Source organism: Sorex fumeus, unplaced genomic scaffold, assembly GCF_029834395.1.
Source record: "Sorex fumeus unplaced genomic scaffold, SorFum_2.1 ptg000345l, whole genome shotgun sequence".
In the NCBI taxonomy this organism is placed as follows: Eukaryota; Metazoa; Chordata; class Mammalia; order Eulipotyphla; family Soricidae; genus Sorex; species Sorex fumeus.
In genome coordinates this window covers 128,366-145,238 of record NW_026606401.1, presented here as the reverse complement: position 1 = coordinate 145,238, position 16,873 = coordinate 128,366, and the positions used below count along the sequence as shown (strand labels likewise).

The window sequence follows — 16,873 nt, the reverse complement described above, 5'->3', positions numbered from 1 at the left end:
CGTGGCAGAGACCACAAAAGGCTCCATGCTCGTGTCTGTCCTTGGAAAACCCAGTTTGACTCTTGGCAAAAAGTGACCTCCTGAGTACAGCAGGTTCAGCTCTGCTGAACCCCAAATGTGACCTGGCTCACTCCAGACACACAGGGCTCAACAGCCTTGTGTCCTGGGCCCTTGATTGAAAGGCTTGCCTGGCTGACTGACAGTGACCAGGAGTGGCCCCTGGGGCCCCTGAGAATGACTGAGCTATCCCCTCAATAACAAAAATCTTTTGAGCTCTACACTGTTTATAGAATTTGGGGATTGGGGGTACGGTGCCATCCAGCAGGCCAGCCTATACCCGCAGAGTGAGTGTATCAGCAACTGAGGTGCCTTCAGGAGTCTTGAAACCCCAAAATTTCCGTTGTGCCTCTGGCCAGACCGCAACAACTTGGGACCAAATTTCTTAAGAAATGAAAAGCCCAAAAGTTAAGTGTATTGGATAGATACCCACAAACCAATCCCGGCTCAGTTAGACAAGCTCAATAATCTACTTAGCATGTGCCTAAGGGGCAGGCTGGGGGGTGGTGCGAAGAGTCAAAATAATGGTGGGGGGAAGGTGCAATGGTGGTGGGATTGGTGTCTATGCCACAACACACCCCTTGGAGGTGACCAACAGGTCCGAGGGCATGGTGGGTCCGTCAGGGTGAGAGCCGCAGCCACTGGGCTGCGGTCACCGCAGGAGGTGCCATTTAGGCACTGTTGGGGCACTCTGAGCCTGGTGGGGCACATGGTAATGGGGGTGTTGGCCATTGTCAGGGGTCTTCTGACTGAGTGCAGCGAAAAGGAGGGACAGCCCTGGGGGCTACCAGAGGTCCTCGCATAGCCACTTGACGAAGGAGACACTGGCCACATCTGAGAAAGTCAACTTCTGGGGCTCCGCCTTGGATTGGAGACAGAGAAAGGTCCCGGAGACCCCAGAGGCTCCAGAGGATGTGGGGGGCAGGATGTGGGATGTGAGGGGCAGGCCAAAAGGAGCCCAGTTGTGGGGAAGATAAAGCACCTTTTTGTGGAATATAAAGTAACATAATAGGAGACAGCGGGTAGGGTGTTTGTCTTGCAGGTGACATCATATGCTATTCATAATCACTTAATCACTTAATCACTTAACTTCCCGTTAGTCGTTGATTTGCTCGAGCGCGCGCCAGTAACATCTCCATTTGTCCCTGTTGCTTGCTAGTGTAGCCCAATGGCATCTGTTCGCTCCGGGAACATGAAGGGCTTCAAACCGATTGTTCATGATCTTGACGAAGAAGTCTGACCATCTGGTAGGTGGGCGGCCACACGGTCTTTTGACATCCCGTGGAATCCAGTCGGTAACAGCTCTAGTCCAGCGGTCTTCTTTAAATCTCATTACGTGACCAGCCCATCTGATTTTCGACACCTTGGCAAATGAGACAGCGTCCCTGATTCTTGATTGTCGATGGATGTCAGAACTCCGGATTCTTTCTCTCATTTGAGTGAAACGTGATATTCCAAGCATAGCTCTTTCTATTCTTTGGGAGACCTGAATAGCGTTCTCATCCTGTTTGCGTAGGGCCCAGGTCTCTGAGGCATATGTTAATGCAGGAAGAACAGTGGAATCAAAGAGATGTGCCCGGAGCCGGAGGTTCTTCGTCCTCTTAGCTATTTCTTCGACGTTCTTGAAGGCGTTCCAAGCCGCTCTCTTCCTCCTGCGCAGCTCGGGTGCCAGGTCATTTGTCATGTTGACCTCTCGACCTAGGTACACATAGCTGTTGCATTCGGAGATGGTCATTCCGTTGAGAGCGAATGGGGTGTCAGGAACAAGGCTGTTTCTCATGAACATTGTCTTCGTAAGATTCAGCTGTAGTCCTACCTTTCCACACTCACGGTCAAAGTCGGCCAGCATTTGTGCCGCTTGGCTGATGTTTGGTGTTATTAAAACAATGTCATCAGCAAAGCGGAGGTGGTGTAGTTGCCAACCATCTATCTTCACTCCCATTCCTTCCCATTCCAGTCGTCGCATGATGTTCTCAAGGGTGGCACTGAAGACTTTCGGTGAAATGGTATCACCCTGCCGCACCCCTCTCTTGACATCAACGATCACTTCTTTGTAGAATGGTGAGATCCTGGTAGTGATCCGCAATACAGCTCACGGAGGATCCTGATGTATTGGGCTTGAATGCCCTGATTGGCTAGGGCTTCAATGACCGCTTCCGTCTCAACAGAATCAAAGGCCTTCTTTAAATCAATGAACGTTAAACAGAGCGGCATCTTGAACTCCCGAGAAACCTCAATGAGCTTGGTTATCGTGTGGATATGATCGATGGTGCTGAATCCTTTGCGGAACCCGGCTTGCTCGCATGGTTGTCCTTCATCTAGTGTTCTGCCAATCCTATTTAGGATGACTCGAGTGAACAACTTGTAGATGACAGACAATAGGCAGATCGGGCGATAGTTGCCAATGTCATGGATGTCTCCCTTCTTGAAGAGTAGTACGGTCCTGCTGGTTTTCCATTGGGACGGAACCTTGCATTCAGACAGGTAGCGAGTGAAGAGCCGAGCCAGTGTATTGATGAGTACTGACGGCAGGTTTTTCAGGTGTTCAGCTCTGACCTTGTCTGGGCCAGGTGCTGTTTGTTTCTTTACCGAAGAAATGGCGTGTCGGATTTCGGAAGGGAGAACATTGGGAACGACATATCCATCCTGTGGAATTTGGTATGTCGGCAAGTGGACATGGCTGTCGAAGAGATTTGAGTAGAAGTCATGGATAATCTTCTCCATTACCGTTCTGGAGAATGTGATGGATCCATCAGGACGTCGGAGGGCAGTCATCTTGGTCGTGTAGTTGGCGAAGGACAGGCGGGCGTTACGAATACTTTTCCCGGCTTCTGCCGCATCTACCAGTACTTCTGCTCTTCTCTCTTTGAGGTCTTCCTTGATCGCATCTCTGCACTGCTTTGTGAGCTCGGACGTTAGCTTGCGGTTGCCTGAGGCATGCGCCAAACCACGCTGATGAATTAGCTCAACAGTTTTCGAAGATAGGCGATTTTTTGTGGCTATCTCTCTCTTGGCGTTCCTCGCACATTCATGGAGGTGCTGAACCAGTCGATCGTATTCCTCGTCAATGTTGTCAACAATGGCATCTTCCCATGTTGTCGCAATAGTACCAAAGAGTTCCCAGTTGGTGGTCATTCTGGGAGTTCTCTTTTTGAACTTTGCAGCCCTTTCTCCCCGCTCTGTGAAGTAGAATTTTGCACGAAGGAGACAGTGGTCCGATCCCATTCAAAATTTTGGGACAACAGCGACATCGGTCAGGCAAAACCATCGATTGAATATGATGTGGTCTATTTCGTTGTGGAATCGTCCACCGGGAGATTCCCATGTCCATCGTTTAGATTCTGCCTTCTGGAACTGTGAGTTACCATGAATGGTCTTGGTCGACATGATGAACTCAGACAGTCTCTCACCCTGTTCGTTCCATTCTAGGCCATGGGTCCTGATGTGAAGTTCGTCAGCTGATCTTCTCGGTCCTATCTTGGCATTAAAATCACCCACAATGATCTTGTAGAAGGTGTGGTCTTCTTTATAGAACTTCTCTAGCTCCATGTAGAACTTCTCGATTTCTCTTTCATCATAATGAGATGTTGGTGCGTAGACAACGAAGATAGAAACTGCAGGCAGTGAGCCACATCTATTTAAATGTAAACGTCCGATTCGGGTTGTTAGGCATTCTAATGAATCAATGTTCTTGGCCAAGTTTGTGTTGACAAGGACACCGACGCCTCCAACACCTCTTTTATCGCATGTTCCGAGGAACAATTCTTCTCCAGTGTCGAAAACGGCATGGTGAGATTCGTACCTTCTTGGCTTGGTCAGACCAATGATGTCGTACTTGATCATTCGCGCTTGTACCATCAGGTCCTCGATGGATGCATCTGATGCTAGCGTACGTGCATTGAAAGTACACACGATCATTTTTGTCTTCCTTCGTTGTGTCAGCCTAGGTCGACATTCATAATCAACAATAGAAAAAGATAATGTGGCAGAGCCCACAGGGGTCCTGGGAGCTTAGAGGAGTTAGAAAGGAAGGAAGAGGGGACCTGGGGACAGGATTCCAGGGTCCTTGCAGGATTCCAGGGCGGGGGGGGGGAGGTGTGTGCAGCTGTTGTCCGAGCAGCCGACTCACCTGGGGTGACGCTGAGTTTGGTTCCCCGGATGGACTGAATCACCCGTTTCCCGCATCTCTTTGTGTTCAGCGTCACTTGGCAGAAGTACGTGGTCGTGTCCCGCCTCCGCAGGTTCCAGATGAGGAGGGCACCCTGGGTCTGGCCCTGGGTCCAGTCCAGGCGGAGACGGTCCTTGAACTCCTTATGGTCCCAATTCAGAGTCTGGTTGTAGATGAAATCTCCATGTAAGTGCTTCCACCTCCAGCCTATCTTTACCTCAGGATTCTCAGCTAACTCCCAGTTGTGGTGGAAGGAGCAGGGGATGCGGATGGAGCCGCCCTCGAGGGCTTCCAGGTGCTCTTGCTGGTTGACCCCATGGCCAGTGTTGCAGTTTTCAGGGGCAGCTGGTTGGGGAGAAGAGACACAGAAGTGTGAGCCCCATGTCTCTGGACCCATGTCCCTGGGCAGGGCAGGACCGTCCATCTGAGCAGTGTCCTCTGTCCAGACTTAGGGGACAAGGGAAGAGGGGGTGACCCAGCACCAGGGCAGCCCTTTGCTTCTGCCCTACACCCTCAGAGGCACGTCCCCCAGGTGCCAGACACAGCCCTGGGTTGCCCTGTCCAGGCCACTCACTGCCCAGTAGGGAGGCCAGCAGGGCCAGCAGCAGCAGCGGGGCCCGACCCATGCCATGCTGTGCTCATGGTGGGCAGCAGTGGGGCTGCTCTGGGGGGCTGTCGGGGGCTCCTAAACACAGTGGAGGAAGGAGCAGGTGGGGACAGCGCAGGGAGCTGGAGCGTGACCAGCACTTCCTGTGACCAAGGCTACTCTGTTCCTGTATTGCACAGGGCCTCCCCGTGGCCAGTGAGGAGGCCCCACCTGCCTTATGTGTGGGGCAGGGTCCTGACCCAGGTGCTGGGCTCTCTCCCCACTCTCCTGCACCCCTGCTTAGCTGTCCCTGGACAGCCCGAGGGCTGGTGTGTGTCTCTGGCACGTCCCTTGTCTCTGCTTCTTCCTGATCACCTCCTGCCTGAGACAGGGCGACCGCGGGGCCAGAGGAGGCTGTCAGGAGAGACCCGGTGGCCCTGGGCCTCTCTCAGCCTCTGCCTCAGAGCGAGGGGCTGAGAGATGGGGGCTGGCACCTGGCCCCCTCAGCGCCCACTCTGGGGGCTGTGCCCATCGTGCGCAGGCTGAGGCGGTCCAAGGCTGAAGAACTAGACCAAGAGGTGGGCGGCCAGGATTTCATAGAGGAGGTGCTCTCGGCTTCTGGGGTGGCAGCAAACAAAGCGACTTCTCTTCTCCCTGTCCCCAACCCGAGCATCACCTCTCATGTTCCCCCTTGCACCACCAAGTTCTTCTTTTTCTCCCTCACAGGCCTGGGAAAGGAGGTGCAGTATCTTCACAGAGACCATTGTCTGTCAGCCCTTTTAGCTCGGCCCCATCCGGTCGTGGTTGGAGCGAGTCTTATCTCCCCTGGGAAAGTAGTGGCCAGAGACCGGAACTTTCTGGGCTGTGAAAGTTGCTTGAGAGAGTTGGGGAGAGCTGAAAAGCTGGGCAAGGGCAGGTAAAGAACCTGGAGTGACCAGGTCTGCCCTGAGGGTGACACCGGCTTCCCTCCTGCCCGTTCACCAGGGGACAAGGCTTAAACATCTCCTCCCAGCCAGGCTGCCTAGGGAGGGCCCAGACACATCAGGGTCACCACTGCCAACTCCCTCTGGCAGTGCAAAATGTCCCCAAAGCAGCCCTTGGCTGACAGCCCCGAGTAAATGCTGTCAGGTGCTCAGGTCTCCTAATGTGTCTCTCAGAATCAAGGGGCACGTTTCACGCCACTGGCCCAGCTACATCCCCAGAGTGACTGTGAGGGGACATTTCTGTTCAGAAAGAGAGAGTGAATCATGGGGGCACCATCCTCCCTTCCCCAGAAACGAGACTCCTGACCAGCTCATGACTGCGACCCTGCTCACAGAGGGCCTCAGGGAGGAGGTGGAGGTTTGGGCCAAGGGGTGGGGAGGGGCATCCTTTATAAAGTGGGTGGCCAGGGAAAGGGACAGAGCAGTGTTAGATATACAAAATTTATTTCCGTAGGGCATCACTGCTCCCTTTCCTCAGCAATATTTTTTTTCCTCCCCGTTGTCATATTGGGTCATTGGTAATGCTGAGTTGGTCCTGATTTTGGAAGCTCAATACCAGACGTCCCACATATAACGCATTCCCACTGACCTATCTCCCCCCAGGCCTCCCCACTTCATTCTCATCTAGGGGAAGAATTTGCTCCAGGTGAATGAAATAGTCAGTTGCTATGGAAACAGTCTCCTAGTCTGAGGAGAGCCTGCCTGGAAGGAAGTCAGAAAACCACGAGGAAAACGGACCCCAAACAGGGAAGCAACAGAAATAACAGGTTCTGAAAGATAAGAGAACAGATCAGACAGATGGACAGACAGACACCACACCAGAATCTGTGCTGTCAGGAGTGAGTGTGTGCTTAGTTAAAATCTTCTATGGATGCTTTGGGGAATATCCCAGAGATGCAAAAAAGCACAGTAGAAATGACATCTGCATGTGTATGTTTATTACAGCATATATACAATAGCCAGAATCTGGAAAAACCCGAGTGCCCGAGAATAGATGACTGGTTAAAGAAACTTTGGTAGGGGCTGGAGCAATAGCACAGCAGGTAGGGCGTTTTGCCTTGCATGTGGCCGACCCGTGTTTGATTCCCAGCATCCCATATGGTCCCCTGAGCACCGCCAGGAGTAATTCCTGAGTGCAGAGTCAGGAGGACCCCCTGTGCATTGCCGGGTGTGACTCAAAAAATAAAAATAAAAAGAAACTTTGGTATGTCTACACAATGGAATACTATGCAGCTGGTAGAAAAGATGAAACCATGAAATTTGCATATAAGTGAATCAACATAGAGAATATAATACTAAGTGAAATGAGTCACAGAGGGGCAGAAACAGAATGACTGCACCTTTTTGTGGAATATAAAGTAACATAATAGGAGACAGCGGGTAGGGTGTTTGTTTTGCAGGCAACATCATATGCTATTCATAATCAACAATAGAAAACAAATTGTCTAATGCTGCTTTTTCAGCAGATCTGAGTATTGGGGTAAAATACCAAATAATAATGGTGGGTCTGGTGATGAAATACTGAATGTAATCAAAGTAGAGAGAGAGTAGTGTAGAAATCATCTGCCACACAGGTAGGGGGAGGGTGTGGGATGGGGGGTACTCTAGGATTTTTGGTGGTGGAAAATGTGTACTGGTGAAGGGACAGGTGTTTTATGATTGTGTGACCAGGACTTAAACCTGAAATCTTTGTAACTGCTCTCACTGTGATTCAAGAAATAAATTTTTAAAAAAAAAAGAGCAAAACCTAAGGAAAGACTCTAGGACACAGAGAAACCTGGGACACGAGGCCATTCTGATTCCTGGCTGAAGTTGCGGGAGGGCGGGAAGCTGATAGTCCCTTACAGCTGCCAAAGCAACACTGCCCACAAGGCAGCTGATTACCCGGATATGTGTGCAGGAGCAGCGGCCGGGCTGGTCCACCAGGTGTCAGTGGATATAGTTTTGTGAACGCACCGAAGTTTCTATCAGCATTTGAACTCTCTCTCCTTCCCCCCAAGGGCCGGCCCCAGTGAGGGCTCCAGGGAGGCCAGTGCTGGGATTCAGAGACCTTGGGCCAGAGTGATCCTCAGAGCCCTGCTGGCATGTGGCCACCGCCGAGATTCAAGAAACTGGAGCTGGACTCTTGGTGATAGTGCAACAGGAGGGTGTTTGCTTTGCACTCAGCCCACCTGGGTTCGATCCCTGGCATCCCATATGGTCCCTTGAGCACCACCAGGAGTGATCCCTAAGCACGGAACCAGGAGTAGCCTGTGAGTTTTATCAGGTGTGACACAAAAACAACAAAAAAAAAAACCCCAAACCCATATTCAGGAACCTGGTTGGCTTGGGGACAGGCAGTGCTCCCTGGGGACCATGTGCTCTGAGGAGGCTTTGATGCCTGAGGCCCAGGGGGGAGTCCAGGGCTGCCCTGGCACAACTGGAGAGGGCCCGGCTCAGTGCTGGGTCTGTGTCCTTGAAGCCAGCAGACGGGGAAGTGTGTGTGGCTGTGGGGGTCTTGGGTTCCTGAGGGACCATCTGACTACGGGGGGAAATTCTGAGCAGGGTAGGAGGACCTCAGTCTGGCTGCCCAGCATGTAGGGCCCCATCCACTCAGCAGATCCCCAGTTTTGGGGGGCTGAGCCCCAACTTTGCTGTGCTGGGAAGCCTCCTGAAACTTTCTGGTTCTCACAAAAGCAAAACTCCAGGTTGCTTTGTTGGGGAGAAGGGGTCTCACTTCCTTGCCCTTTACACAATTTTCGGCGCCACTCTGATTTTCAGACCCCTCCCACCCCTTCCATCCTCCCTCCAACCCCGATCCCACGTCGCCCAGCACCGTCCTGGGCCTTGGAGGTAGTCTGCAGGGTCACCCGGTTTCCTCCTGGGTCCCCCCACTACCGTTAGTGCTTATCTCCTTTAATTCCGTGTGACTGCTTCCCGTTATAGGGTACAGCTCTCCTTCACTCAGCTCACAGAAGTTTTCCCTTGTGAGCTCTGCTCAAAATTCCACCCCCTCCCCCGCCGGAGAGCTGGTGAGAGAGAGAGAGAGAGAGAGAGAGAGAGAGAGAGAGAGAGAGGGAGGACAGGGCTCGGGCACTGGCCTGGATGCAGTTTAGCCATGGCAACGGTGCAGACCCCAGCTCAGCGTCTGTCCCTGAGCACAGAGCTGGGCCGGGATTCTGAGCACCGCCTGGCACAGCTGCACAGTTTTCTTCCTTGACCATGGCAGAGAGACAACAAAGGGCTCCATGCTTGTGTCTGGCATGTGGAAAACCCAGTTTGATCTTTGGTACCACATGGCCTCCTGAGTACAGCAGGTTCAACTCTGGAGAACCCCAAGTGCGGCCCTGGTGACCCCTGACACACGGGGTTCAAACAACCTTGTGTCCTGGTCCCTTGATTCAAAGACTGGCCTGGCTTACTGACAGTGGCCAGGAGTGGCCCCTGGGGACCCTGAGAAAGACTTGGGAGGCCCCCAAATAACAAAAAATATTTTTAACTCTATGCTGCTTTATAGAATTTGGGACTTAGGGGGTACGGTGCACACAGCAAGTCAGCTTGTACCCATGGGGCGAGTGCATCAGCAGCTGAGATGCCTTCAGGCTTCCTGATACCCCCAAATTGCCACTGAGCCTCTGGCCAGACCCTAACACTTTGGGACCAAGTTTCTGGAGAAATTAAACGGACAAAAGTTAGGTGTGTGGGAGTCACGCCCAGAGCTAGCAAGCTCAATAATCTGCTTAGCATCTGCCAAAGGGGCAGGTTGGGGGTTGGTGGGAAGGGTCAAAGTAATGGTGGTGGGATTGGTGTTGAAATACTGAATGTAAACAATTACTGTGAACAGCTTTATAAAAATTTTTAGAAGTAGAAAAACAAGAATTTGGGGCTTAGAAATCAGAAAGTAGACAAATTGTCCCTATACAATTATGCAGTGAGGTTGGTCTGCAGAGCAAACCCTCTGCAGGTTAAGAATCCATAAGTAAACACCAACTTAGGAGTGACACTGGCTGACAAGATTTCTTTGCTGTGAGGACTTTGCACGGTGAAAGTCAACTGAAAATTACTCTATTTTCCTATATTTATTTTAAAAATGAGTTTGAATATCACTTTAATTCCATGAATTAAGAAATTGTATTTGGGTGAGCATACCTGGCGGTATTCAGGACTTCCTTCTGCTCTGTGCTCAGGAATCCCTCTTGTTGACGCCAGAGACCATATGCGGTAGTAGGGATTGAACCCGGGATGCAAGGCACGGCAAGGCACGACAAGCCACATGCAAGGCAAGCGTCCTATCCACTGACCTATGCACTGTCTCCGGCCCACAAAATTTGGTTTATTGATGACCAAGTTCTTCAGAAAAGTAACTGAAATGGAGAGTGTGAAAAGGAGGAGGCTTTAGGACAAAGGGGCTGGTCCGAGCAGCTGACTCACCTGGGGTGACGCTGAGTTCGGTCCCCTGAATGGACTGAAACTCCCGTGGCCCGCATCTCTTTGTGTTCAGCCACACTCGGCAGAAGTACGTGGTCGCGTCCTTGCTCCGCAGGTTCCGGATGAGGAGGGTGCCCTGGTTCTGGCCCTGTGTCCAGTCCAGGCGGAGACGGTTCTTGAACTCCTCAAGGGTCCAACTCGGAGTCTGGTTGTAGATGAAATCTCCATGGAAGTTCTTCCACCTCCAGGCTATCTTCACCTCAGAATTCTTGGCTAACTCCCAGCTGTGGTGGAAGGAGCAGGGGATGCGGACAGAGCCGCCCTCGGGGGCTGACAGGTGCTTTTGCTGGTCGACCCCAAAGTTTTGATTGCCACAGTTTTCAGGGGTAGCTAATTGGGGAGGAGAGACACAGAAGTTTGAACCCCATGCCCCATGTCCCTGGGCAGTGCAGGACCGTCCATCTGAGCAGTGTCCTCTGTCCAAGCTTAATGGATAGGGATAACCCAGTACCAGGGGAGCTCTTTGCTCCTGGCCATGGGGGCCCTACCCTGGACCCCGTGAGGTGCGTCCCCCAGGTGCCAGCGCCACCCCATAGGGTTCCCCTGTCTGGTCACTCACCGTCCAGCATGGAGGCCAGCAGGGGCAGCAGCAGCAGCAGGGCCGGGCCCATGTCGTGCTCTGCTCAGGGCTTGCGGCAGCGATGCTTCTCTGTGGGCAGCTGAGGGCTTACGAGCACAGTGGAGGGAGGAGCAGGCGGAGGCAGCGCAGGGAACCCCAGCGTGACCAGCGCTTCCTGTGACCAAGGCTGCTCTGTCTGTATTGCACAAGGGCCTCTCTTGGCCAGTGCAGGGTCCCCACTGTCTTAGGTGTGGGGTCGGGTCCTAAGCCGTGTGCTCAACTTTCTCCCCTCTCCCCTGCACCCCTGCTTAGCTGCCCCGGACACCTTGAGGGAGCTCGCCGGTGTGCATTTCTGGCTCTGCCCTTGTCTCTGCTCCTCCCTGGCTATTCCTACCCGGGGATGGAGTGGCTGCAGGGCCTGTCGAAGCTCCCAGGAGGGACATCTTGACCTTGGGCCTCTCTCAGCCCCGCCTCAGAGAGAGGGATATGAGAGATGGGGGCTGGCACCTGGCCACCCTCAGCGCACACTCTGGGGGCTGTGCCCACACATGCCCAGGCTGAGGTGAAGGACTAGGCCAAGGGGCGGGCGGCCATGACTTCACAGAAGAAGTGCTCTCGGCTTCTGCAGTGGCAGCTAACATAGTGACTTCCCTTCTCCCTGTCCCCAACCCCAGCGTGACCTCTCAAGTTCCCCCTTGCACTGCTAAATTCTTCTTTTCCTCTCTCGCAGGTCTGAGAAAGCAGGTGCAGTGTCTTCACAGAGCCCCTTGTCTGTTAGCCCTACACACTTCTTTTTTTTTTTTTTTATTAGTGAAACACCATGAGGTACAGTTGTAGACTTACAAGTTGTTGTGCTTGGGTTTCAGTTATGCAATGATCGAGTACCCATCCCACAACCAGTGCCCATTCTCCACCCCCACCAATCCCAGTATCCCTCCCACCCCCCCATCCCCCATCCCACCCTGCCTCTGTGTCAGGGCACTCCCTTTTGTTCTGTCTCTCCTTTTGGGTGCTGTGGTCTGCAGAAGAGACATTGGGTGGCAATCATGTTCGGTCCGTAGATTACTTTGAGTAGCCCTACACACTTCTTGCCTCATAAAATCATTGTTACTGTCCTCCTGTTGTTCATCGATTTGCTCCAGTGGGCCCAGTATCATCTCCGTTGTGACACTTGTTACTGTGTTTGACATATCAAATACTTAGGTGTGGGGTAGCTTGCCAGGCTTTGCTGTGCAGGCGAGATACTCTCAGTAGCTGCCTCATAAAATATATATATATATATATATATATTACTATTATATATCGTATAGGCTGGAGCAATAGCACAAACGACTGTGTTCTGCATCCCAGACAGAGTGTCAGAACATTTCTTAGGATGAAGAGGAAGGCAGGGAGTGCGGGAGAGGCAGCGCCAGGACACGTGTATGAGGAAGGGGGTGCCTGATGTTCGCGCATCTTTGGGGTCTGAACCCATCCCTGTGTCTCCCCTTCTTTGTCTCTGGGTCAGACTGTCTGGAATAGGATGGACCAGAGACCAAGGGAAGCCCGAAGTGTTTCCTGTAGCCTATGCCCAGGCCTTGGTACGTGGGGGTTGGAAGGAGAAGTGGGCAGGGTGGCCTGGGTGCAGGGCCAGCTGGTTAGGGCCCTTTCTCTTTTGAGCTGCTCATTCCCACAGTGTCCTCTTGCTATGTTCTCTGGAGACGCGCACTTGGCCTTCCAGTGGGGTACTGGGCACCAGGCAGTGGTCCAGGCAGCTGTATCCAGCAGATTCCCTGGCTCCATCTCAGGATCCTGCAGAGGGCCAGGTCGCTGAGGCCTGAGCTGACGGCTCACGGGTTGTGTGGCTTGGAAGAGCTCCGGAGAACCCCCACTTCTTCCATCCTGGCCTCGGGGAGTACAGCCCAGACCACAGGAGACGGCGGGGGCTGCTGATTTGGGTGGCCTGGGGCCAGCCTGGGAAGGACACTTGTTCCCTGGCCTTGTACAAATCTTGGAGGAAGTTGCCAGGGCTGAGGCTCCATCAACTCAGGCGGGGCTGCAGGGCCCCAGTGGACTGTGCTGCGTTTCCTGTGAGGCGCTGGAGGGGCAGAAAAGCCACTGGAGCCCTGGCTGGGTCCTCCCATGCCGGTGACGGTGGGGTTGGGGAGTCCCTCAGTTCAGGGCTCCTGTTGGGAGGGTCTGGGACAGGCAGGGAGGGGCTGCTTCTGGAGCTAGAGAAAGCAATGAAGGGTGGGGGAGACGTCAGTCCGGGGAGCAAGAGAGAAAGGGTCAGACAGGGCGGCTGTCCTCTCCTCTGTCCACAGACAATGTGTCTTGGTGGCCGCTGTCCCCCTCCCAAACCCATGTCTCTACTCTGACCTACCAGAGACCCCCCCAAGACTAGCTGCAAAGCAGCGCCATGAGCCCACGGGGAGGGCCCGAGGCTCCCCCCACCCCCAACCTGCTCTTGTCCTCGCAGCCCATCGGGAGCCCCGCTCTGCAGCCTGAACCCCTGTATCTTTCTCCCCCTCTCTTGGGGGCAGGGGTGAGAGGGGGCCCCCTACCTTTGTCTGGAGTTGTGGCTCTCCTGCCCTGACCAGACCTGAGGAGTGACCTGCCCACTGCTCTCTCTGCCTGGACACCCACGGCTGGATCCTGCCTAGCCCCTGCCTTGTGCCCACACCTTCCCATGAGGAACCTCTCAGAGCCCTTCCTAGGAGGCCACTGTGGTTCCGACTCCCCTCCCCCTCGGCCTCCTTCTTCCCTAGAATATCAGGGCTCCCCTCCCCATAGCCTCCTGGGGCTCCCCTTCCCCCACAGCCTTGGGGGCCCATCTCAGAGGACGCCCACCCGTGCAGGAAGCCTTCACCCGTATGGGGGTAACAGAACCCAGAAGCTTCTCAGCAGCCTCTGAAACCCCCACATTGCCAGGGCTGCGATGCTGCCCCCCCCCCGGGGAACTGAAGGATCTTCCCCCAAACCACATCACAAGGCATGTGGCCTCTCTCACATCCATCTCCAGACTGTGTGTGTGTGTCTGTCGTGTGTGTGTGTGTGTGTGTCTATCTCTGTGTGTCTCTCTGTGTGTATTTGTCTGTGTATCTCTGTGTTTCTGTGTGTATGTCTGTGTATTTCTGTGTGCATCTTTGTGTGTGTATGTGTGTGTGTGTGTCCCCTTGGTGCTCAGGGTTCAACGGACCTTGTGGTTCTGGGATTATGCCTGGCTGACGGCCTCACAGGGAACCACCGGCCCAGCCCTGCCTCTGACTGTCTTCCTGGCACAGGAACTGGAGTCACCTGGTAGAAGGTCGGGGCAGGGGCAGGGCCTGGCATCACCTACCTTGACTTCTCTTCCACACGAGGTAGGAGATCAGCCCCAAAATTGTCATTTTCAATAGTGTGACGATCACCATGATTACAACCATGGTGTCCAGTGTCAGGGGAGAGCTCTGTGTGCTGTTGGTCATATCTAGGCCAGCATCAGGTTGGGCTGAGGAGACACAGGACATCAGCAAATTCTCTTCAGGAGGCCCAGAAGACTCTGATGCCAATATTCCAATACAACTTTCAAGACACTATATTACATGACACAATGCTATAGTGCAGTGGAATTTCCATAAAATATTTTTTCTTTTGTTTTTTTTTCTTTTTATTTGTTTTTGGGTTTTTTTTTTGGGGGGGGGGAGGTTTCCTGGCTTTGCACTACGAAATTGCACCTGGCAGTGTTCTGGGTACTGTATAGGATGCCAGTGATCAAACCTGGGTTCACCAGGTGTAAGGTAGCGCCCTTCCCACAACAATATTGCTCCTGCCCCATCCTTAAAATATCTATCTATAAGCTTTTTTTAGGGGGTGTCACACCCAGCAATACTCAGGGGTTGCTCCAAATCTGCACTCAGGAATCACTCACGTTAGTGCTTGGGGGACCAGCGGGATGCCGGGGATTGAAACCGCGTCTGTCATAGGCAAGGCAAGCGCCCACCCCACGCAGTACCATTACTCCAGGTCCCATAAAAGAATTTTAAAAAGTAAAGTCAGGGGCTGGAGCAATAGCACAGCGGGTAGGACCTTTGCCTTGCATGCAGCCAACCCGAGTTTTATTCCCAGCATCTCACATGGTCCCCTGAGAACCACCAGGTGTAATTCCCGAGTGCAGAACCAGGAGAAACCCCTATGCTTGTCTGGTTGTGACCCAAAAAGCAAAAATCACAAACTAAAACAAAAACAGTAAAGTCAGCATCAAAGAGCAGCTAAGGGCTAGAAAGAGAGACCAGCAGATTAGGCACTTCTTATGCACAGCTGACCCGGTCCAGTCCCCAGCATCAAGAATCATGCCCTGAGCACGACCTGACACAGCCCCACAGTTTTCTTCCTTGACCATGGCAGAGAGAACAGCAAAGGGCTCCATGCTCGAGTCTGGCATGTGGAAAACCCAGTTTGACCCTTGGCAACATGTGACCTCCTGAGTACCACAGGAGGTTCAGCTCTGCAGAACCCCAAGTGCGGCCTGGGTGACCCCCGACACCCCAGAGCTCAAACAGCCTTAAGTTCTGGGTCCTTGATTGAAAGCTGCCCTTGCTGACCAACAGTGTCCAGGAGTGGTCCTTGAGGCCCCTGAGACTGATGGGAGGCACCTCAATAAGAGAAAACCTTTTGAACTCTAAACTGCCTTATAAAATTTGGGGCTTCCTTTTGCTCTGCGCTAAGGGATCAGTCTTGGTGACATCAGAGGTCATATGAGGTAGTAGGGATTGAACCTGGGTCAGCCACTTGCAAGGCAAGCATCCTACCCACTGTCTCCAGCTCCCCAAATTTTGTTTATTGATGTCCAAATTCTTCAGAAATGTAACTGAAATGGAGAATGCGAAAAGAAGGAGGCTTTAGGACAAAGGGGCTGGACCGAACAGCTGACTCACCTGGAGTGATGCTGAGGTTGGTCCCCCGGAACAACTGAAACCTCCTTGGCCCGTAAATCTTTGTTTGCAACGTCACTTGGCAGAAGTACATGGTCGCGTCCCCCCTCAGCAGGTTCCAGATGAGGAGGGCGCCCCGGGTCTGACCCTGTGTCCAGTCCAGGCAGACACGGCCCTTGAACTCCTCATGGGTCCAATTCAGAGTCATGTCGTAGATGAAATCTCCACGGAACTGCTTCCGCCTCCAGTCTATATTCACCTCAAGAATCTCAGCTAACTCCCAGCTGTGGTGGAAGGAGCAGGGGATGCAGACAGCGCCACCCTTGGAGGCTGTCAGATGCTCTGGCTGGTCCATCCCAAAGTTTCCATTGCCACAGTCTTCTGGGGCAGCTGGTTGGGGAGGAGAGACACAGAAGCATGAGCGCCACATCTCCGGCCCCATGTCCCTGGGCAGGGCAGGACCGTCCCTCTGAGCAGTGTCCTCTGTCCAGGCTTGGGGGACAGGGGAAGAGGGAGTGATCCAGCACCAGGGTAACCCTTTGCTTCTGTCCCGCCCCCCCAGAGGTACGTCTCCCAGTGCCAGCTGCACCCCATGGGGTTCCCCTGTCCAGTCACTCACCGTCCAGCAAGGAGGCCAGCAAGGGCAGGAGCAGCAACAGGGCCAGGCCCATACCATGCTCTGCTTAGGATGGGCAGCAGCGGAGCTGCTCTGGGTGTTGCCGGGGGGTCCTGAGTGTGACCAGCACTTCCTGTGACTGAGGCTGCTCTGTTACTGTATTTCACAAGGGCCTCCCATGGCCAGTGAGGGGGCCCCTCCAGCCTTAGGTGTGGGACAGGTCCTGACCAGGTGTCCTGACCGGGTTTGGGCTCCCTCAGAGCGAGGGGCTGAGAGATGGGGGCTGGCAACTGGCCACCCTCAGTACCTTCTCTGGGGGCTGTGCCCACCGTCACAGGCTGAGGTGGTCCACGGCTGATGAACTAGGCCAAGGGGTGGGTGGCCAAAAAATTCACAGAGGAAGTGCTCTTGGCTTCTGGGTGGCAGCAAACAAAGCGACTTCCCTTCTCCCTGTCCCCAACCCCAACGTCATCTCTCAGGTTCCCCCTTGCACTGCCAAGTTCTTTTCCTCCCTCACAGGCCTGAGAAAGGAAGTTCAGTGTCTT

At 53.5% G+C, this 16,873-nt stretch overlaps 2 protein-coding genes across 2 annotated transcripts; both read right to left on the bottom strand.

Annotated features, from left to right (window-relative positions):
* Window positions 1-4,863: 4,863 nt before the first annotated feature.
* Window positions 4,864-10,872, bottom strand: LOC130018971 (paired immunoglobulin-like type 2 receptor beta-2). The gene is made up of 4 exons (XM_056109622.1): window positions 10,821-10,872; window positions 10,205-10,591; window positions 10,075-10,137; window positions 4,864-4,910 (listed from the first exon to the last, which is right to left on the bottom strand). Exons 1-4 carry the CDS (start codon window positions 10,870-10,872, stop codon window positions 4,864-4,866), a joined length of 549 nt encoding a protein of 182 aa, XP_055965597.1.
* Window positions 10,873-12,603: 1,731 nt separating this feature from the next.
* Window positions 12,604-16,383, bottom strand: LOC130018970 (paired immunoglobulin-like type 2 receptor beta). Its single transcript, XM_056109621.1, has 4 exons — window positions 16,332-16,383; window positions 15,716-16,102; window positions 14,140-14,289; window positions 12,604-12,611 (listed from the first exon to the last, which is right to left on the bottom strand). Exons 1-4 carry the CDS (start codon window positions 16,381-16,383, stop codon window positions 12,604-12,606), a joined length of 597 nt encoding a protein of 198 aa, XP_055965596.1.
* Window positions 16,384-16,873: the final 490 nt, after the last annotated feature.

Bases quoted from the DNA above. Each gene is read 5' to 3' on its own strand.
- LOC130018970 (XM_056109621.1), bottom strand. From the start codon at position 16,383: ATGGGCCTGGCCCTGTTGCTGCTCCTGCCCTTGCTGGCCTCCTTGCTG. The intron at 16,103-16,331 runs GTGAGTGACTGG...CTCCCCAACCAG, and splicing joins GCTGGCCTCCTTGCTGGACG to CTGCCCCAGAAGACTGTGGC. The intron at 14,290-15,715 runs GTGAGTCAGCTG...GTGTCTCCTCAG, and splicing joins CAACCTCAGCATCACTCCAG to CCCAACCTGATGCTGGCCTA.
- LOC130018971 (XM_056109622.1), bottom strand. From the start codon at position 10,872: ATGGGCCCGGCCCTGCTGCTGCTGCTGCCCCTGCTGGCCTCCATGCTG. The intron at 10,592-10,820 runs GTGAGTGACCAG...CTCCCCAATTAG, and splicing joins GCTGGCCTCCATGCTGGACG to CTACCCCTGAAAACTGTGGC. The intron at 4,911-10,074 runs GTCAGTGGATAG...CACTGTGTTTAG, and splicing joins GGGCCGGAGACAGTGCATAG to GAGCCCCCGACAGCCCCCCA.